This window comes from Sinohyriopsis cumingii, chromosome 1 (assembly GCF_028554795.1).
Source record: "Sinohyriopsis cumingii isolate HCF-2022 chromosome 1, ASM2855479v2, whole genome shotgun sequence".
Taxonomy (NCBI): Eukaryota; Metazoa; Mollusca; class Bivalvia; order Unionida; family Unionidae; genus Sinohyriopsis; species Sinohyriopsis cumingii.
Genome location: NC_142961.1, coordinates 242,589 through 266,357, shown reverse-complemented (window position 1 = coordinate 266,357; position 23,769 = coordinate 242,589). Strand labels below are relative to the sequence as shown.

Here is a 23,769-nt window from a genome sequence, read left to right as displayed (position 1 = left end):
ATACATTAAAGCCTATCTTGAGTGACCATCTGTCAATTAAGACCCCAATCATTAATTTTAATAAATGCACCATCACATGTGACCACCTGCTCATAATGACCTATGATCATGATATTTAGGCAAATTGTGCATTTTGACTTTACTGTGAATTACAGCATCAGAAAAAAATAGATAAAAACTATTGAGCTTTATGTAATCCTTTTTTACCATGACTGCTAAGGGGGTCTGCAGGCAGAGTGAAGATTATTTTTAGAAAAAGAACCATCCTTCAAAGTGGCAAGTTTGTATAATTTTTTTTAAAAATATACAGGTAGTGTAATATTACAAACTGTAAACCTACCTAAAGTACAGGTCTCAAACCGAAGTCATGTAAATCCCCAGTATGGTCTACCATTCCTTCTTGAAAGGAACTGTCAAGGAGGCATATGATTCAGAGGTTTGTACTATTTCTTTTTGTGAAAACTATGTAAATGCTGGTATCATAAAGAAAAAATGAGCGATATCGTAAAGATCAATGAGAGCTTTTAACTTTTATTTCACTGTAGTACGGTGAGTACTTAGTTTCACCAGTAGTCTTTGGGATCAATGCATAATTCTTGGAATTAGTTAAGTCTTGTTTTAAATAAATTACAAGCATTTTTCAGACAGGTTGATGCATTGGTCATTCTAAAGGTTCCTGTTGTTTGTTGCATCATTGATGTTACAGTTATTAAAAACACAAACTGAAAGTGTCACTGTTACAGATCTTACCTGTAGCACATAGGTTATGTCACTTAATGACTTTGCGAATTTGTATCTCATTAAATTTATTCCGTTTCTGGAGGACCTAATTCTGTCTTGTGATTTAATTGGTACATATATATTCCATATTTACCCAGAGCCTGATCTGAACTGCAGCAATTGTTATTACAACTATTCTATCTTTATTGCAATATACAATTATTCTGAGATAAATGCATGTAAGAGTTTAACAATAACTGTGAATAAATTATATATATTTTTCCTTCTTAAACTCTGTTGAAGTTTGACCTTGAAAACTGGTCCACTTACACAGACCTGCCATGAATGTCCACTTACTTGGGTGACAACATTTTGTTGGCAGAAGGGATGGTGTCTCCAGGTGGCTTTATTGTACTTATATATGTGAATTAGGGGAGGCATCCTATTATTTTCCACAGAAAGATCATTATTCACGACATTTTTCATGGTTTGTAACAACCACAAAATCCATGTCGATTGTACCCCATGAAAAATGATGAATTCACGGGCATTATTTGTTGTGACTGATCATTGTTTATATTGACACATATTTCCTGCTGACACATAATTTTTCTCCTCTCTTACTTACAGTACTCATTTCTATATCTACAGGCATCCCCAACCATTCAGCATCCATACAGGTATAACAACTGCATTTTTATTATTTCATTTACAAACTAACTTGATGCAATACATCTCAGACAATAGATCAGATAATTTCCTCCCTTATTTTGAACTTTTTATGACTTTACTCGATCACATAAAAATTATCCACTTTTAATTGACTAACTGCAGGGATTTATTTTATGACCATAACAAATTTCCCTTGAACTCCATTATACTATTCCTAGCTACTGTCATTACACCTGTTCCAATGGGCACTGTTCTTTGGTTTAGGCCAAGGTGCTTTATCCATTGGAAAGAAAGCGTTCCCATGGGAGAAGGCAGAATTAGGATGCCATGTATACTCACAGATTAGATCGAATGGTAAACTGCTCTATCTGTTGCATAATGCTACAATAGATCTGGGTCTAAGCAGGCCTTTTTGTGTTGAGAAACCAGTAGAATAAACAACATAGATCCTGATCTACCAGAGAGTTCTGTGACTGCAGATCAGGATCTGTGATGTTATGTCCACTTGTCATTATAAGTAAACATTGTGGAGCCTATCTGACATCACATGAATGCACCAACTGATCTGGTTGTAGGCAGGCTGTTGGCATTTATATGAATGCACCAACTGATCTGGTTGTAGGCAGGCTGTTGGCATTTATATGAGTGCACCAACTGATCTGGTTGTAGGCAGGCTGTTGGCATTTATATGAATGCACCAACTGATCTGGTTGTAGGCAGGCTGTTGGCATTTATATGAATGCACCAACTGATCTGATTGTAGGCAGGCTGTTAGCATTTATATGAATGCACCAACTGATCTGGTTGTAGGCAGGCTGTTGGCATTTATATGAATGCACCAACTGATGTGGGTGTAGGCAGGCTGTTAGCATTTATATGAGTGCACCAACTGATCTGGTTGTAGGCAGGCTGTTGGCATTTATATGAATGCACCAACTGATCTGGTTGTAGGCAGGCTGTTGGCATTTATATGAGTGCACCAACTGATCTGGTTGTAGGCAGGCTGTTGGCATTTATATGAGTGCACCAACTGATCTGGGTGTAGGCAGGCTGTTGGCATTTATATGAATGCACCAACTGATCTGGTTGTAGGCAGGCTGTTGGCATTTATATGAGTGCACCAACTGATCTGGGTGTAGGCAGGCTGTTGGCATTTATATGAATGCACCAACTGATCTGTCTGTAGGCAGGCTGATGGCAGTTATGCCAATAAAGGAACATCTCTACCCCTACACTTCATAAAAAATGTCGTCATATCCTCTGTCTCTCCATCCATCAGTCTGTCCCCTGAACTGCTGTGTGGAATGTTTTGAAACTTCATGGGTATGTTGTACTTCTGGTAAACATCTGTGAGAGGTGGTTAATACTTGGCTTCAGTCCCTGGGTTCAGTGGGAGATAATCAGAGGACAGATGTGCATAAATTATAATAATAATATTTTCAAGTATTTTATAATCAAATTTTAAATGTGTAATCTAGCACAATAATACACCATATATGTAATGTATTTTGCATCAAGATCCATCGGTCATTCTATGATTGGGGGAGGAATGGGTGGGGAGCCAGGTGTCAGTACAGTTGGTTGTTGGAATATGAATTGAAAAATGGTGGAATTTGTAATGGAGACTTATTGCAATTGCTCAAGTATTTTGCTTGTCGTGAAGAAGGAAGTTTGCAAGGCATCCTGCCATCATTTGTTATCTTTGTCTTTGTGCATTTGCTCATTAACTTTTCAGACTAGTTTTGCTGCAGGATTTAATATCAAGAAGACCAAAGTAAGGTCAAATTTCATTTTAATTCTTCAAAATTTCGCCAAGTATGGTTCCAGATTTATTTGAAGTGTGCCTTTGGATCAGTTATTTCTTCTTGCACAAAAACATTTGCATAACTTCATGGACTAAACCATGTTTGGTAGGGGGTTTACGATCAAGAATCTGCAGGCCAAACCATCAAATTATTTAGCTATGGTCCCTGCTTGACGTAAAACATTTGCTCTTGCATATTAATATAGTTGTTACATATTAACGTTTTAGGGACTTATTGGTTGTACTTTAACGTTTAAAGGACGTATTGGTTGTACATAAACGTTTTAAGGACTTATTGGATTGAAAGGAAATTTGGTATGAGGTTTAATATCAAGACACCTGGGTCAGGTTTTGTGCTTGCCTTTTACTGAAATGAATTTGTTATAGACCGTTTTTTACTTAGAAACTTGTGCTGAGATTTGCAATTTGAACAAAAGGCTTTTTTTGGTTATACCTTATTGGCAGGGGCATCTGTGCCAACTATAATCATTTCTTTTTTTTTAAGACTAATTTTCTTGTGACATCTTTTGTTGCTTATAATTAATGCCTTGAAGCCTTATGACAAAAGAACAGTTTACCTATTTCCATGTCCACTGAAATTTTAATCAGAGTATAAACTGTGACGAAATTACTGATTTATTGTCTGAGGTTTTATAACAAATAGCTTCATTTTCATGAACACTTTAAATGGTCTGGTTAAACTTGCCATATGCATGACAGGTAACAGGAGTTTGTTCAAACATTGCCTACACTTTTCCTAAAAATTGTTACTTGTCTGGCTGCATATTTTTTTGGAAAAAACTGTTAATTACAGTTTTTTGATGCAAAAGTTGTTCATATAATCCAAGTAAATCCTATGGATATGTTCACCAATAAATATGAAATATGCTTGCAGAATTTTCATATGATTATTCTACACCCTGTTTTGTTTGACTCCTACTGGTGTAATATTACTGGCTTTGCAGACTTTGCAACCTGTCTGTCATATATGCAACCTTGCAATATTTGCATCCATGGGCATGTTACTCCCGTCCACCCACTTCTGTCCTTGCTATCCATTTGGAACTAGGTGAAGGGTTGTTTTCTCCAAATTGATTGGTTAGTCAGTTGACAAAATTATCCATCCAAAAATATTTGCATATCAATAAAACACACACAAGTCAGTGTTCATATTGTGCTCTTAATTTGAGTAATGAAAAATTCTTTTAAGTATTCCAACTTTTGTACTTCAGCAATTCCAACTTAGAATTTTGAGCAGCAAAGGTACTGTATATACTTGCATGCAAGTTGAGCCCAGTTGAAAATGTCATTGATTCTGATCTATTTTATCAGCAGTGCAGGGTTTGTGTTTGTTCTGCTGATTACTCCTAGAAAACTGCATAGACCCTTAGACCCTGTTCAGCTAATGCATTTATGTTGTGGTTGCTCTGGGTCTGTGCAATTTGTAATTGGACTTCTAAGCAATTATATATGGTACAGAATAAAGCTGATTATACCGCAGTTGGAAATGCTTTCCATTATGATTACCTGGACTAAGAGAAAGATGTATTAGTGACTAATAATTCTATTTAAAACTGCACTTCTTTTTCACAAGGAAATATTTATTTTTAAATGTGTTGTTTTAAGGTGATAATAACTTTATAAATTGCCAGTGTTTATTTCTTATCTGAATATGGGAAAGATAGAAAATGCTAGAGTTAATGCTGATTAAGCATTGAGAATTTACCGTAATTTCATTGATGCTGTTCTCCAAACAAGAACAGTGTGAGTTAATGACATTGTTCTCACTATGACACATACTGTGACTTAGGTAGCTATACTTTTTGTGCAGTTTACAAAATAGTGAATGGTGAGCTAACAAAGACAAGATAATATAAATAATGTTAGTGGTCATTCCAGGCCTTAATAGATCTACATTACACCTTCAAATTCTTGGAGAGAGATGTATAATTTTTATTATGTTACGTTAGAATCTTTTTAACTATTGTCATGAAGTATGGATTCTTTATAAGTTTATTTCATGGCTAATATTTGAATTGGTTCCCAATTAAGTTATGAGATTGGATGTGGCTAAGATTTTTTAATTATATATGACATGAATTGTACTATTACTAAATCAGTAGCTGCTATCAATATTCCACATGCTAGATATATTTATGTGTAGCCATCTTGCTGCTTGGGATAATTCTTAGTTGGGACCCATGCTAAATATGCACAGCTAACATAAAGCTTTCCTCTTTTGTGTATTTTATTTGTATATGATTGATAGAAAGTTATTAAGAGTCTTCTTTGTCATGAATAAATAAATAAATTTGCTTACATTTCCATGACCTTACGGACTTTGCTACACTTACCCTTGGCTCAGATTCGGGTCCTTAATTAATTCTGATCATTAAAAAGCTGAGACAGTTCATTTTACAGCATTCTCATTTCCGTTGATGTCAAAGTCATAGAAATTTTTAAATATAGATTGGTTTAAAGCTTTTCATTTGATTATATTTCCTGAACCGCATCACATGATACATTTAAATCGTGCTTGGCATAAATCATTATGAAGCCAAAATAATTAATTCTACAACATGTTTGCTCATTTCTATGACCCTAAAATCAAGGTAAAAGTCATACAAAATATGCATTAAGGTTTTGGTTAAAGGTCTTATATTTGCTTATATTTCCTAAACCCTGTAATGGATTTTCTACATACTATGAATGAATCATTATAAAGCTAAGACAATTCATTCCCTGACACATGTGCTTACCAGTTTGATGTTGGGGTCATGTTCATAGTAATCGAAGTTTATGTTTAGGATTTTCATTTGCTTGCATTTTCTAAACACCTTGATTGAGTATGGAAGTAAGAAATATTGTTAGTATTATTTGATTTGAACCTTCTCCAGTTTAAAGGATAATTGGATTCTAACCTGATCCCATTCTTACATATCACCTTGTACCACTTTTGCTTCGGGTTATGTCCTTGAATGGGACCAATGAGTCAAAAAGTATGGACCCTATTTGGAATATACAACATCGGATGCTTTCCTCACTTGTGTAGCATTCCTACCTTTGGTCATTTCTCTGCTTTTTATTTGTCATTGATGTTCCATTAGAAAGAATGATTATCACTTTCTAAGACTTGCAGCTTTGTTTAGTGCTTCAAAAGTAATGACATTATTAGCCATCCAGTCATCAGTGAGTCCATCTATCAGCAATTTGGTTTCATCAAGATAATTTGACAGAAATTTTATAATGCAGCTTCATATTAATGAGCCATTGAAAGAGTTCGACTCCAGTCCTCTATGTCATTATTTAGAGTAATTATGGCCCCTGATTGTTTGTCTTCCTAACATTCATTTTTGCAGCTTTACAAAGGTTGGATTTAAGCCAAATTCACTATGCAACTATATATTGATGAGACCTTACATTTTCCATGTTACGTCATTTACAGCTTTACAAAGGTTGGATTTAAGCCAAATTCACTATGCGTTGATGAGACCTTACATTTTCCTTGTTATGTCATTTACAGCTTTACAAAGGTTGGATTTAAGCCAAATGCACTATGCAACTATATATTGATGAGACCTTACATTTTCCATGTTACATCATTTACAGCTTCACAAAGGTTGGATTTAAGCCAAATTCACTATGCAACTATATATTGATGAGACCTTACATTTTCCATGTTACATCATTTACAGCTTTACAAAGGTTGGATTTAAGCCAAATTCACTATGCATTGATGAGACCTTACATTTTCCATGTTACGTCATTTACAGCTTTACAAAGGTTGGATTTAAGCCAAATTCACTATGCATTGATGAGACCTTACATTTTCCATGTTACTTCATTTACAGGAGCTATGCTTTTGATTGCCCATCGTCATTACTTTGGTTATTGCAGCAAAACTTTACAAAGGTTTGTTAGAGTTGTGTGTCCCTGATTGCTCATTCTCCTTGTTTCCATAGCATAACTTTACCAAGGTTTGTTGGAGTTAATCTTTCTGAATGCCAATCCTCTTTACTTTGTTTCTGCAGTATAACCCTACCAAGGTTTGCTGAGTTGTGCTTCCTGACTACCCATCCTCTTTCTTTGTTTTCCACTTCATAACTCTAATGTTTGTTGGATTGTAAGCAGATTTGGCATCCATTTTTATATTGAGGATGCCATGAATGAATTTGACTTGCAGCTTTACAAGACATCACTTAGAGATTTTTTTCTGTGTTTAAAGTCTTTTTTTACTTTGGTTTTCAAGCACACCATTACCAAGAGTTTTTGGATTTCAACAAAATATGGTTTGTGGCTTTAAATTGATGAGACCTTGAATGAGTTTGATTTCCAGTTTTTGACAACAAATATCGAGTTTAGCTCCTTGATCACTCATCCTACCAACTTTGGTTTACTTGGTGTGCATTACCAAGGATTGCTGGAATTCAACCAAATTTGGCGATGTGTCCAAGGATCATGCTTCAGTAACTATGACAAAGATCCCATAATAAAAGTAGGTTCTGTGGCTTTTCTGGTTTCAGGGGCTATTGAGTATCATGCACTTTAGGTCAGTCTCCATTGATTCTGTACACCTTGTGATATTTTGGTATATCAGATGCTTTAGTTTATATAGTCATTGAGTTTGAAATAGTCATGCAGCAGAGGGCTACATCATCATACCAAAACAAGGTCACATTGACCTATTTTTTCAATCTTTGTGTCAACCATCTTTTGGTTCACTTTCATTTGATGCTGGTGCTTGTAGAAGCATGCAACTGATATGTGCATGTATTTTTGGGAGTACTAAAACATTGTACCAAGAGTTACTTGGACCTTTTAGTGATTTCACTGGTTACTATGTACAGCATAAAATATTAAGTCAGTTTCTTGTATTGTTCATGTACAGTCATGACACTTGATTTATGTTTGCTTCCATTTAGTTCAGAAAGAGCATGTAAGATCTTGTTCACATAGAAAAGTTCAGTGCAAACTCATAAATTTAGCTGAAACAGAGAGAAGACCTGTATGATATCAGAGCATAGTCAGCAGAATACTTTGTTTTTGGCAACAGATCCACGGTTTGCAGTTTGCTGCTTGTAAATATATGAACATATATGGTGTGTTTTCTTCTATTGGATGCTATGTCCAGGGTCCATGCCAGAGTGGTGATTCAGTTGAAATAGTTGCAACATTCCCTTTCATTTTGCCTGTATATGCAGAGACAGTGAAGTTTTTTAAGTTCTTCCCACCACCCCATGTTAGTTTTGCCTGATTTCTTTCATATTCTGTGTATAATATCAAATCTTTCTTTTTTCAGTTTCAAGAGCAGTGCAAAACAGTGTTAAGACAATATTTAATGTTTCTGATAGACTTTCATGTCAGTTTATTGACTGTGTCTTCAGTTACATTTGAAAATACAAGACTCCTGCTAAAAATTAAGAAATGAACAAGTGAAATCTGTGCATTTGTAGGCTAACTACTACTCAGTGCTTGTTACAGGCCGTTTGATGTTAAATGTAAAGAAGTTTATTTCATTCTGTAAAAAAGTAGGAAGAGAGGGCTTGTACCTCCGTATCTGTAACCTGATTCAGATGCTGTTCTAGGTATCTTGTGTTTGGTGGTTTACTGTCTTATGCAAAAAAACAGAAAGTAATACAGCTCTGATCTGCTTCAACCTACTAAGAACCTATTTTATATTTTTAAAAATGTAATTAGTATATCTTTTGTTTGATACTATTTGGCTCAAATTTTAGTAAAATGGCTGTTTAAGCAACAGTTTTAATCATTTTGACTTTTGACCAATTTGTTTACCCCAATGTGGCCAATTCTGGCAGGAGAGAGAGAAGTCACTTCACCATAACATTTTAGACCACCATGGACCCTGTATATGACACTTAAATGTATGTAAGATGTACATGAGTGTATTGCTTCAAGAGCTTTGTACAAAATTGGAATTGTCATGGCTTAACATGTTCATTGACAGCTTGCTGAAGTATATATAGATGAATAGTATCAAATCTCTTAGTTGAACTGTACAATGCTGATTAAGCCAGACCTAGCCCTGACAGCAAAATCTTACCTATATTTGAAAATACTCTTGTTTACAAATGCATACTTGAAATAGCTAGATTATGGTGTGTGTATGTGGGTGAGGGGTTATTATTAAGGTTTCAGGTGTGTGTTTCCACCATTCTACTGTGCATTGTTGAAAATCATTAAGAGCAAATAATTCTGAATGTTGGTGATATAGATTGTCCTTACCTGACCCGATTTACTCATATGCTTGAAGATGTCATGCCTAATACCAAGTGTCTTAAGAGGCAGATGAAATTTAATAGTAGGCTTTGTCATTGTCAAAATCTGTGATGCATTCAGTTGTGGACATCGTTTATAAAAGTTGCTGCCAAAATGTCTTCATAGTTGTACAAATTAGAAGCCAAGGTAAAAGGCATAGAAAGTAAAATAGTACCACTTGGAAGTTGTTGCAGTATGGTTCAGTGTTCAAGTCATGGATTGAGTTCAGATCTTTTTCACTGGTACAGATATTATTGACTTCAGAGAAGAAAATGCTGTTTTGAGGTCAAGGGTTCACTCTTTCACATTATTGACCTGTATAAATTAAACTAAAAATATTGCTCTTGCAAATTGGTAGTGCAGTGGGCTATAAGGCTAAGTGGACTTCTGGACTTCTGACTTTGTATATCTGTCCTTCAGCAGCACTTGCTTGTGACCACAGAGTGAAATGTAGATTTATATGCCTGTGGCATCAAAATCTCAGATGAGTTGGGTAATGAGCAAGATCCTTGGGTATTACTGAGGTGATCTTGAATCTGATTGGCTGAGCTAGATACCCCTTGAGAGATATTCTTTCTGACCTGGTTTTGATCAGACTTGGTAAAAGGACTATCATCCTCACCATGTTGAATGAGTTTTGTTATGAGCAAGGACTAACCATAATGATGATGTCATCCTTCATCAAATTGGTTCATTTTTTATATTTACTACTCTGGAGACTAGTTTTGATAGGACTCTGATCAAATTTAGTAAATATGTTAATTTCAAGATCTCAGCTGTGTATAATTAACAGGGAGAACCATGCACATTAATGATGTGATGTGGAATCTGATTGGCTGAGCTTGTCAGTACACTTGCAACTGTATTTCTGATCAGATTTTGATCACACTTGTTAAATAGTGTCGGATGAGTTTGATGACCAAGATCTATGCATATTTATGAGGTTATCTTGCACCTGATTAACTGAGCTTGTTACCATTAAAAATGTGTCATGTTCATTTCCATTCTTGTAAATATTAAGCTTGTATCATCATTGTCTAAGGTTCTATAATAAGTGAGATCTGTGCTTAAACAATGACAAGATCTTGTATCTAATTGTCTGAGCTTTCTACCTTTCTAGATCTAGAGTTAATACTTTTCATCCATTGTAAATAGATTCATATCATCAAGAAGAAGAGACTGGGCATATGTTAATGATACCTTTGTGGAATTAGTTTTTTAAAATATAGCAGAATTTGAGAAATTGACAATGTAAAGTTAATTTACATAGGTTGATGTTCTTACTGTACAAACTAATCTTACCTAATAAAGGCGCAGCTGTTAGTTACATTAAGATAGGTGAGTGATAGCAGTTCTGCTTGGGTCTCTTGTTCTGGTTTTTATTCAGTGATTGAAGAAGAGTTTGAAATTCTAAATAATTGTGTATTAAAAAAAGACATTTTTTGTCAGCAACTTTGTAGATGTGCCTCAGTTGTAGATAGTGTCTTTATACATCTTGGATGATCCAATGATCATTTTGTATTTCTATTCATGGTTTGTAGCGAAATCTCAATCCATGAAAATTGATACATTTGTTTATAAGTATTTTGTAAGCAGAATATACTGTGAATAAATACTGCTGTGTTACAGTACACACAAAGTGTATTGACCTTTGTCCCCTATCTCTATGTAGTATCCACTGAAGTACGCTTTGCTACTCATTGAAAATCCCAAGTATTTACAGGTGGAGTCAAGCATGTGGTAATTGACTTGACTGACCTTACCATCTGCTGTAAGAATATAGAATTAATCCACAAAGTGGTAAGTTAGAATCAGTTCTTGAATTTGAGTTCAGTGAAAGTTAACCTGGTGAGTGAAATACTGACAGAGATAATAGATTTCTTGGGTATTTTTTCACTTTTCTACAGTCATCAGCAACCTCCACCAGTAGGAGTCAAATTTTGATTAATACACTTTGTGTTGTTTGAATAAATAAAATAAATTTGTTATTGAATAATTAGTCACTGTCTGCTAATAGTACAGTGAGTAGAATTGCAGTAGTCTAGTGACTGTTGATTATGCCTTTATGAAAATATATATGTGTATGCACTATTTTAAGGTATTGTTTGGGAAGATAGAAACTGCTTTGATGTCGATATTATTGCTATATTTTTCAGCTATGTGTACAGAAATTACGAATTCTTATTGAAGATTCAGACCAGAACTGTAAGTGTGAAATTTCTTATTCCTTAATTACATTCATATTTATTAGTGGCTTTACATCAACTCTTACAAAATAAACCTATTGTTCGGGTATCTGCCCATCACGTAAATCGCCCATTTAGAAGCTTGCACATTTTCCAAACAAGTTATTATCAGTTAATATGACACTTCAGACAGACATAATCAGTTGGTCAGTACAGACTTGTTGGTTGTTTTTAGATCAGGTTCATATCTCATTTCACTTTGCCAAAACAGTTGGGTCTTTTGAACTACAGAACACTAGCCTAAGTCAAGATGCAATTTATGCCAAAAGGCCAATTAAGCTGTCCTTTATGAAGTGTTTATGAGTATACTGGTATACTGCATTGGATTTGGAAATGAGAGCGAAAGAGAGAGTGAGAGCATTGGATTTGGAAATATGAGAGAGAGTGGAGAGAGGGAGAAGGAGAGAGTCTACCTGTTTATGTTATAACTGATAGACATGTACCATGTCCTTGACTGTCCTCTGTTTAACAGCAGGCATCTTGAAAGTCTCTCTTCCTAGATGGATATCGACATTGAGTTTTCAGCGATGTCTAGTTGGTCCTGAATGAAAATGTTGCCAATCTGACATAAGAATATCACTATCATGGCAGTTGTCTTGAATTGAACAATTTATTGTGACTCCTAGGTGGACTTGTATCAGCATCAAATTTTCACATGATGAATTCTTTATGATGTCTGGTTGCTTCTAAACGAAAACAGATGGTTTCACCAACCATTTTGTATTGCAATACTCATCACAATAATTGTTCTCAAGATGTAACATGTATTATGCTAGTGTTGCATAAAAAAAATTAACTGGCAAGTATAAAATTTAGCCCATGCTTGCAACACAGTATCATTGCATTAATCCTTTACAGAAAAACTCCAAATGTTTTTTGTTTTGTGGCCTTCTGTTAAATGTTCAGTAGGTATTCATTAGATACACTAAAATAATCTTAAAACATGAGTAATATTGTATTCTGTGAATAGACACCATTGTTGTTTGACTGGTTTATCAGTTTTGGATAGTCGTATACAATGAACCAGTAGATTTAGAGACTGAAAGTTTGGCATTGGTTGTTCGCAGCTTCCATTATGTGACGGTGGATGAATTCTCAGGATTGTAAAACCCATCAAAAATTATTTGGTAAAAAAATGTTGTATGGCCATAAAGATAAGATATTTTGACTTTTTATTTTTATCAGATCTATATTGTTTACCCTTGCTGAAATCCCTTTGCATGTTCCAAAGAAAGTGTTTGAAAGAATTGTATTCATTTCATCTGGAAAGCTTCTGAACAAATTTCAGCATTGGTAAAAAGGTTTACATCAGAAAACTGAAAGTTATTGTCAGATGATACATTTTTTCCCTTCTTCTTCTTCATTAATATTTTCAATGTGCATATTGTTTTAGCAGTTAAATCCCAAACTGAAATGGTGCTCAAAATGAAAATAAAACTTTACCACAAACATTTTTAAACACGAGCTATGGCTGCTTGCATGATTACATAACAATGGGTAACATTGCTGTAATGATGAGTTCTGTTGACCAAACTGCTGCAGACTAAATGTTACTTCAGACAAAATTGTATTTCCATTTAAAACTTTTAATTTCAATGGCAAATCAGAATGCTAAAAGAGGCCATGTATTTTGAAACAAATCACTGCAGTATTTATAATAGACTATATCAAGTTTTTATATGGTCATGTAACTATGTGACCAGTCTTTGTGTGCAGAATGTCAGTGGTGCAGATTGATTTTTAGAACATGGTTTCCTCTTGTGATTCAACTACTACATAAGTAAAATTGACAATCTTGTTATCACTGCTTCTAAATGGAAAGGTATATCAACATGTGGGTTTTCACCAAAAGACTTATGGGACCACTCCACTGGCCTATGGCCTAGTGGTTAGAGCATCTGCCTCAGATGCAGGAGGTCATGGGTTCGAACCCCGGTTGAGTCATAACAAAGACTTTAAAAATTGGTACTAACAGCTGCCCCACTAGGTGCTCAGCATTAGGAGATTAGTGTTAGGACTGGTCGGCTGGTGTCAGGATAATGTGACTGGGTGGGACATGATGCTCCATGTCTGTGGCATTAAGCCCTAGTGAAAGACATTGTAGTGATATGACTGAATTTTTTTTAAAGCTATGTCAAAAATCCAAAACACACACACACACACCAGAAGTATCTGGTTGATCCTTAATGAAAATTATGCCGGTTTCACATCCAAAATATGGCTACCATAGTAGCTGTTTTTAATTGTTATTAGTGCTACTCCTGAATCAGTGGCTACATCATCATGTTGTTTTCACCAAAAGTTTTCTAATCATATCTAGTTCATCTTAAATGAAAATGGTGCCAAGTGTTATGGCCACAATGTCCATCTTGAAAGTCTTCTTGTTAATACCTATATAGACATGATATTTTTATCAGAAGACTTCTAATGATGTCTAATTGGTTCTAAATGCAATGGTGCTGATTTTACATCTAATATGCCCTCCAAAGAAGCTAATTTTGAAAATCTTGTTATTGGTCAAGTATATTAGGAATGCAAATAAAAATCAGAAATAGTTTTATCTTGGACTCTTAAATTCATTTTAGGCAAAAGAGCATTGGTCATTGATGGACTCTTTTAAATTCATTTTAGGCAAAAAAGCATTGGTCATTGATGGACTCTTTTAAATTCATTTTAGGCAAAAGAGCATTGGTCATTGATGGACTCTTTTAAATTCATTTTAGGCAAAAGAGCATTGGTCATTGATGGACCATTATTCTTGCAGGTAAAGCACTAAAAACCAGTCTTCTGTGAAAGAAAACGTATCAACTAGATATTTAAAGTTTATTTATCTAGTTGTTCTCAGTTGAAAATGGTGCTGATGCATGGTTTAATATGGCTATCAAAGCTGTCATCTTTAAAATTGAAATTTTTTGAATAGCTAATCCTTCTGATATGGAATTTTCACCAAGGACTTTTATGATGTTTAGGTGGCTCTGAATGAATGTTGCTGCTTGCACATCCAATATGGCTTCTACAATGGCCATCTTGAAAATGGTTTCCCCTAGATGGCTGATGCTTTTACCAAAAGACTTCATATTATGTCTGTTTTGTCCTAAATGTAAATGGTGACAATCTTATATCCAGTATGGCTGCCACAGTGGATGATTTGAAAATCTTATAGCTTGAAAATGTCAGAGATAGTGAAAAGGAAGAAATGGTCTTATCTTGAAATCTTAAAGTTTTTTTTTAGCAATAAAATCTTAAATTCTTAGAAGTTTTTTTTAGCAATTGGAGATCAGTATCTTTGAGGAACTTTTGTCTGACTTTGCTGTAGGAAAATGAAATTAATGGTGTCTATATAATTTTGTTGCAATATTGTAATGAGTGTCTTCTAACTTTTGGTTTTATTGAAATGTATATTGCTTCTCTTGTGCAGATTTTGTTAACGTTACATTTCACTTGAGGGCATCATTTTTTAGATGTTTTTTTAGTAATGTTGAATGTTACATTTTTATAGTTTCTACTAATCTCTCTTTTATGGCTGCATCAGTATCTTGGATATTTTGATTTTATTAATTCTTTTACTTTAGGTAAAATTTTGTTGTTTTGTAAAGCTCATTTCATTGGTAAAGTTGAACGTGAAATTTATCTATCTAAAATTTATCAGAGCCAGCCTTTTGATTCTAGCTGTTTGAGAGTCAGGCAAATTAGGGACAACATTGCTTTTGGGAAATATGTGAGACAACTTGAAACCTTGTTCATTTCAGAGGTTTGGGAAGCTATCCTGATGATGGGTGTATTATTTTATGTTACAATGTGAAAAATCACCTGGCTACATCCAGTATCAAGATCTATGAGAAATAGAAAGGTTTTACTGTTGCATAATAAATAGGACCACAGATGCATTTTTTATGTATGAAATTTTCCAGTTGTGTTATGAGTAGTGAAAGTCATGTAATATTCAGCTCATTTCATAAACTTTTTAACTGCCTTTAGAACTTGTAAGCATGAATTGGGGGAAAATGGGAAGGGGTCATTTGTAAGCATGAATTGAGGGAAAATGGGAGGGGGTCATTTGTAACCATGAATTGAGGGAAAATGGGAGGGGGTAATTTGTAAGCATGAATTGAGGGAAAATGGGAGGGGGGTCATTTGTAAGCATGAATTGAGGGAAAATGGGAGGGGGTCATTGGTAAACATGAATTGAGGGAAAATGTGAGGGGGGTCATTTGTAAGCATGAATTGAGGGAAAATGGGAGGGGGTCATTTGTAAGCATGAATTGAGGGAAAATGGGAGGGGGTCATTTGTAAGCATGAATTGAGGGAAAATGGGAGAGGGTCATTTGTAAGCATGAATTGGGGGAAAATGGGAGGGGGTCATTTGTAAGCATGAATTGAGGGAAAATGGGAGAGGGGGGTCATTTGTAACCATGAATTAAGGGTAAATGGGAGGTGGGTCATTTGTAAGCATGAATTGAGGGAAAATGGGAGGTGGGTCATTTGTAAACATGAATTGAGGGAAAATGGGAGGGGGATCATTTGTAAGCATGAATTGAGGGAAAATGGGAGGGGGTCATTTGTAAGCATGATTTGAGGGAAAATGGGAGGGGGGTCATTTGTAAGCATGAATTGGGGGAAAATGGGAGGGGGGTCATTTGTAAGCATGAATTGGGGGAAAATGGGAGGGGGTCATTTATAAGCATGAATTAAGGGAAAATGGGAGGGGGGTCATTTGTAAGCATGAATTGGATGAAAATGAGAGGGGATCATTTGTGCATAAATTTATCTGCTCAGCATATTTTTATGCATGTTCAGATATGTTTTCTTCTTATTCTAATGGGGCTTAAAGTTTGAATCCTTCTGCCATGAATGCCTTAATAAGGACTATCATCATTTTAAATAAAAATAGAGACTTGGTTAAGATGTTAATCTTCAACAGTTTTCTTTTGACTGAAAAAGTTAAGCACAGTATTTGATTATATGAAGTGCATTATAATTAGGGGGACTATTGAGTTAAAGTTACCTTCATATTGACAAATGCTGAATTGGACAAAACAGACAGGTTTTTAGATGATTCATTTTGTTTATGGGTAGTTCATTTTATTAGAATTGACAAGATATACAAAAAAAACAGGTTTATGGTCATGTTTGATTATCATTGTTTTTACATATTTCCCTCCATGCATAGAGCTTGTAATATAGACCTTGTCTAGCAACAAGCATTCACTATTATGTTGTATAATCAGCATATATCAGGTTTATTCTATACATTTTTGATTCACTGCATACAAATAAACAACACATAGTAAAATTCATACATTTTGTTTATGTAAGATTCTAATGGAGTTATTTTGATTTCTTTCAGTGAAGTACTTGGGCTTGTTAGCAATGTCCAAAATCCTTCAGACCCATCCTAAGAGTGTCCAGGCCCACAAAGATCTTGTCTTACAGTGTCTGGATGACAAGGATGAGTCTATCCGTCTCCGAGCTCTTGATCTCCTTTATGGCATGGTCAGTATGAAATTGGAATTTGAGTGTACATTTGAAATCAGATCTTGCTGCTGACATTGTATGCCAAAATTCTGTATTGATTATTGTTAGAAGAAATGCAATAAATAAACAGTTCAGAATATTGTTAACATTAAATGCAAAATGTACTTGTGGAAAATATTGACCCCATATGCTCATAAAATTAAACAACATTTGGAAATTGAGCTGCAGACGTTTAACATTATTTTGATAGAGGGTATATTTACTTGACTAAAACTTGATGCAATGACTTTACCTCATCATACTATCTTTTATAAAGACAAAGACCATGACATGCAGAGAAATAACACAAGTCCACCATCTTTGTTTCTCTGTTATAAAATCAAAACTGCAAAGAGATCTCTCACAGAGTGTTCGAGTTGTACTTCCCTGATAAATATAATTTGTTTACTTGAGTTTTATTGTCTGAGATTAGTTTTTTTCCAGCTCTTCTTGTAAACTGCAGTTAAAAAGATGTGCCATATCCAGATGTGCAGTAAATGGAAATGGAAGTTAAAGCAAAAATTTGTTCTATCTTGATCATATAGGATGCACATGCTCATCATTTGAGGGCTAGGATATATGTAGACATATCACCACATATTCTCTGTCTTTGGGGTTATAGATTACCATATAGTTTATGAGATTTAAAAATAGTGTTGGTTTGCTACTCAGTTTATATTTATTTCATTTGTTTTAATTCAAAACAACTCCAGCAAAATTCAGGTTTCAGTAATGAATGTAACTTACCCAACTTACCCAATTTTCAATAATCATTTTGTACTGTCTTCAACTAATGTATGACTTACTAGGTACATACATTATGTAATATGATCTAATTATCAATAATCATTCTTTACTGTCTTCAACTGATGTATGACTTACTAGGTACATACATCATGTAGGATGATCCAGTACTTAACCACAGATCACGTCATGCTTAACAATTAGAATATGTAATAAATATATTGTAGAGTTAGGTTTGCCTACAGAATTTATTTTTTAATGCAGTAACATTTCTTTCTGATTTGGTGGTTGCTTCAAACCACAAATTTAAAGACTTTAGAAATAATTATCCTGTAGAACCATAAGGACCCTCCTTCCCATCATAAAAATACATCAGATTGTGCAGATTGAAGATCATAAACTCTTTAATAACTGCTCCAAAAAAAGAGAAAATATTGGTGAGTGAATGTTGGTTTGGGAATTTGTTATTATGACGCAGTTACTGAGATCACATTCGTTTTTCACAACAGAATTACTGAGTAGCAGATTGTTCAGGATTTCCAAAGGTCTATGTTCCTTTCATTGACTTGTAAATTTTCTTTCACCGAACTTATATTTTGATTATTCAAATTCGTTATGAAATTTCTTTAATTATTTCATAGAGACAGAAGTAATAACCATGTCATTTAATGCCAATCCCAGAGTTCATAGCACCAAGATAAACCATGAGAAAAGTGACATCATATTGATGATAATATCATAATGGTCATGTGATTTTAAAATGCAAAGTAAACAATCATTTTACAAAAGCATATTACCTTAGGGAACTTTTTTTACTACTGGGGAAGTCTTTGTTAACATTATCTTCCTATCTATATATCAATCTGTCTGATTATGCATGTATCTATCAGACTGTCTGGCAAGTCATGTATCTCAGTCTGTCTGGCTTTTCATGTGTCAGTCAGACTTAGTGGCTATTTATGTATATATCAGACTGTCTGGCTATTCATGTATCAGACTGTCTGGTATTCATGTATCAATCAGGCTCTATGGCTGTTCATATATCTCTCAATCACTCATGCTATTCATGTAGCTATCACTCTATGGCTATTCATGTATCTGTCATTCTATGGCTTTTCATGTATCACTCTGGCAGTTCATGTATATATCAGACTGTCTGACTATTCATGTATCAGTCAGACTCTTTGGTGATTCAAGTATCTATGAGACCTGTCTGGCTATTCAAGTATCTATCAGACTGTCTGCCTATTTATGTATCAATCAGACTGTCTGGCTATTCTTGTATCTATCCAGACATGATTTTTCTCCATTTTAAAGCGAAATTCTGCTTTTCTCTTGACTTGAATCAGATTTTTCTTGATATAGTCCATTTTTATATCATCTCCAATCCCATTACACAACAACCCTTGTAAATTATTCGTTCCATATATTAGTTAGCACACGACTCTTTTAATGTGTATTCTGATTGGTCAAAGGTTGAAATTCATCCAGTGAATCTTCGTATGATGGAAACTGATGGCTATGGAAAGAAGAAGCATGGTTTCAAAACATGGTGACCCAAGTTGTTGAGAGAGACCATGACACGAAAAGTTTTGATAAAGTTTTAAAAAACGTATGGAAATGGGATTGGCTTGAGTGAAAAGTTGACTGAAATTTAGTTGGTCAGTTTATAAGAAAACTGAGCGCTAGAGGACTGGCATTTTTGTGATCTCAGCAAGAAAGGTCTGAGTTATGGTAATCACAAGAGTTTGGAACAGCACCTATAAAAGAAGCTGTATACATTAAAATTGAAGCTCAGAAGACATCTGGAAAAAGTGCAGTTAATTACTATAAGAAGAAAGATTTCTTGCATAGAGAACAGATGTAGCCCTCTGTCAGAAGATGCGCATTGCATGTCGCCAATACATTCACCAGCTTGAAAGGAAAAAGGATCTCATTGAGAAGGAAAAGAAACGATTGCACATTGAGCCAAAAAAGTCAGTGGTGACAAAAAGGAAGGCTAAAGAAATCTTTGCCAAAGCCGCAAAAAGAGCTCAACTGGAATATCAACAGGTTGTGTCCATTGGAGAAAAAGACAAGCGAATGTATGGGATTATTTGTATATAGTTGATGTACTTGGGTGTTCATTTTACAAATTTGTTATGAAAAGAGAGAAAAGTGTAATATGTTTTCTGCAAAAAATTGCAAAATTATTATGACTGTAATTACGATGTGAACACTGGCATGTGCATAAAATAACTTCAGTATCAATATGAGTGTAAAATGCATGTTTGGCCGGGGGCCTGACCCCCACATCATGGGCACTGCCCCTCGAGACCCCGTTGGGGGAGGACCCCCAAATCCCCTTTAAATTGTTTCAGCATTTTTTAACGGAAAACCAGAATCATGTCTGATCTGTCAGACTGTCTATTCGTGTATGTCTATTCATGTATCTATCAGACTGTCTTGCTATTCACACATCTGTCAGACAGTCTATTAATGCATTTGTCAGACTTTTTGTCTATTCATGTATCTATCAGACTGGCTATTCACACATCTGTCAGACTGTATTAATGTATTTGTCAGACTGTCTATTAATGTGTCTGTCAGACTGTCTATTAATGTATTTGTCAACTGTCTATTCATGTATCTATCAGACTGTCTGGCTATTCATCTATTTTTCTATCCATCTGTCTACCTACCTCACTCTGTTTCTCTCTAGTGGATTATGTTGATATTATCAAAGCCAAAACACAGCAATTTCATCTCAGTGTACACCACTCCCTTGATAACTCATGCCCTGATAACTCATGAACCCACTTATAACGCGGTGTCAGGCGTGGATCCATTTTTTTAAACCCGGAAATGCCCCAAAAATGTATCTCTATTTGTTGAACTTGAAGAAAATCACAATCAAAATTGGTAATGGAAACTTTGATGTATCGCTCGTTTTATCGTTGAAAACGGTAGATAGGACCTGGAAATTTTAATCATCACTATGAAATATCAAATTTAAAAATAGCTCATACAAGTTTTTACATTTTCTTTCCAAACGACGTTCCTAGTATACCGCAATTAACGATATGTAAGGAAATTTTGATCAATGAAAATGTCACTTATGCCGAGTGGAGGATGTACTTTAATAAATAAATACAAATGAAATTAAAAAAATGATCAATAGAAATTTGTGCTCTAGTTCCATCTTTTAGTTCCTTTTAAGTGTAATTGTCATAAATGCAATGTGTCCTCTTGTAATTAAACGTAAAATGTGTCAATCTACCATAACAGTTATGTCTGCTAGCGTTTCTCTGAGAACCTAATTAAGTGCCGACCGTGTTTTGATAAGTGACTTGTGGAAGTATTTGTTGTATTATTGCACTGAATTAAAAGCTGGCCTCCTTTGTATTATCGCGTTAATTATGTCTTTTGAATAATAAAAAAAGGAGGTGGAATAAAAGAAAAGTTAAAAGGCACAAAAATCAGACTAACTTAAAATCTAGCGGCCTCAGTCGTATATTGGGTGAACTCACTTCATTTCATCAATCGAACACTGTAATAAACATTATTGTGTATGTAACAGAGACTACCTTAAATTAACTGACTCTTTCATAACTGTGATCAAAGATAACAAGGCAGCCAAGCGAAATGAATATATCATAAAATATAGAGTTTGATTTCACAGATACGGACCATTGTGGGCAAGCGAGTTTCAGAGAATTCTTGAACTGGCATTTAGAGATATCCTCAGCGATGATAAGAAATTTCATTATGACTTCCATTGAAATCACGACATTAACCTTGTACTAATTGAACAATAAAAAATTTAGTTTAAACGTAGACGTGTCACAAAAACAATGTCACATGTTTTTGAAAAAAAGGAATCTTATTTGGTGGTGTATCAGCAGTTAGTCTAGTTCCCAAATTATGGACTACCGATCTGGCAAGATACTATTAAACACCACTAAGGGAACCAGACTCATCAAGAAAACAAAAAGCAGTGATGTAATACACAGATTTTTCGCGTACACGTGATGGTTGTTCAAACCAGTTGGAACGATCTTTCATATGTTGGATATTTTGAAGAAAAAAATGTTATTTAAACAGAATAATGAACAACTTCATTAGAAAAAGCACATTATTAAAAATTATTATCAACGTGATTGTAAAATGAGGATTCAGTCGTTAAACAACACAGTTCCCTAATGATGTTCCCCCCCCCCCACGGTTTTATCGATGTCAATGCGATTTGTGGACCCTGATGTGCGCTAGTTATCGAGGGAGAGGTGTACTTTAAATTTAAACAGTTCATGTCAAAGATAAGGTCTTTATACTTCTAGGTCTCCAAGAAGAATCTGATGGAGATAGTGAAGAAGCTCATGATTCACATGGATAAGGCTGAGGGCACATACTACCGTGACGAACTGCTGGCAAAAATTATAGAAATCTCCAGCCAGTCCAATTACCATTTTGTCACAAACTTTGAATGGTCAGTGGCTAGCTTTGGTATTCAATAATACTGTAAATTACAAGACAACTAAAGCTTGACATGTTTATTTGGGAAAATTGTATTCACTATGATATCAACATAGTTACTTAATATTGTTTATGATCTGGTTGTAAAAGTAATGTAAAATGCAGAATTTTTGTCAATTACTAAAGATTTCGTGGCATCACATTATAATTTCCAATATCTTATCAGCCTAATATTTTGGCTTGGAAGAAACTACAGATTTATACTGTAGATTGACAGATGATGCACAAGTACTCTTGCAAATTAATTTAAACTCGTGCATATGAATATGTCCTCAGCACAATATACAGGTTTATTTAACCATTCACCCATAAAGTGCTTTTTGTGGCATAAGTCGTGCCAGTAGAAGTATTCTTGTGCTTGTTGCGACATCTGCCATTTTTTCAGATAGGCAACTGTTTACACCGATGGGTTCTTCAGCTTCACACGAGTGGTTATTAAACTAAATTTCCGTGGTACATTGTGCCCTGGTGCAAGCATTTTGAATGGCACATTGTGCCCTGGATTAAGCATTTTGAATGGCACATTGTACTCTTCAACAATTATTCTGTCATAGCTTGTTCTTTGCATCCAGGGAGTTTTACAAAAGCATGTTTAAAATATGGGTTAACTAGAAAACCCAAAATGATTCTGAGCATGGTTCATCATCAGATGATGATTTCAATCAGCAAATACTGATGATGACTTTTAAAGTTATTAATTACATCATTAATGGAGCTGGGAAAGTATGTATGGCGATACCATTGAGTGAGTTTGAACCCAAAAATGGTGTTAAATATGAGTAAATAAGACATAATGTCATTCAGCCCCCTTTTCATTGATATTTGGAAATTAAATGTAGGAAAAGCAAAATAGCAAGGATAATAGGAAAAGCAAAATAGCAAGGATAATTACAATACAGACAATTTAGGCAAGTATAGTGCAGTTTTAATTTCTTTTCTTAAACCATTTAGCCTTACAGGATCTTGTGCTACAAAACTATATAACCTATTAGTGTTAAGATAAACTGAAGAGCCCAACAAATCAAAAATGAAATTAAGAAGTTTAGATTTTTATTTGATCAAAATACCTCTGAACAAGCACACTATGGCTTGATTGACTTAAAAACCCTAATAGAGCATTATGGAACAGATAAGAAATATGGCATCGTAGTCAGTAAAGCACTGAATCAAGAATGTGAAACTTTGGCAGAGCTTATGTTAGTGAAAAATCTTATTTTGGAGCAGAAGTATCCAAAAGGTAATACCTTTGAGCTATGGAAAATTGTACATAACAACCATAAA

General features: G+C 34.7%; 1 protein-coding gene across 3 annotated transcripts in view; it reads left to right on the top strand.

Annotated features, from left to right (window-relative positions):
• LOC149806300 (AP-3 complex subunit delta-1-like) overlaps positions 1 to 23,769 on the top strand; it is a 113,247-nt gene that overhangs the window by 24,592 nt on the left and 64,886 nt on the right. For 2 of the 3 annotated variants that reach the window (XM_089951325.1, XM_089951317.1), the window contains exons 10-13: positions 1,351 to 1,400; positions 11,629 to 11,677; positions 17,066 to 17,211; positions 22,293 to 22,441. In XM_089951325.1, the coding sequence (XP_089807451.1) occupies positions 1,351 to 1,400; positions 11,629 to 11,677; positions 17,066 to 17,211; positions 22,293 to 22,441 (394 nt within the window). The remainder of the gene's footprint in view (positions 1 to 1,350; positions 1,401 to 11,628; positions 11,678 to 17,065; positions 17,212 to 22,292; positions 22,442 to 23,769) is intronic. The other variant, XM_089951330.1, reaches the window with a different exon arrangement.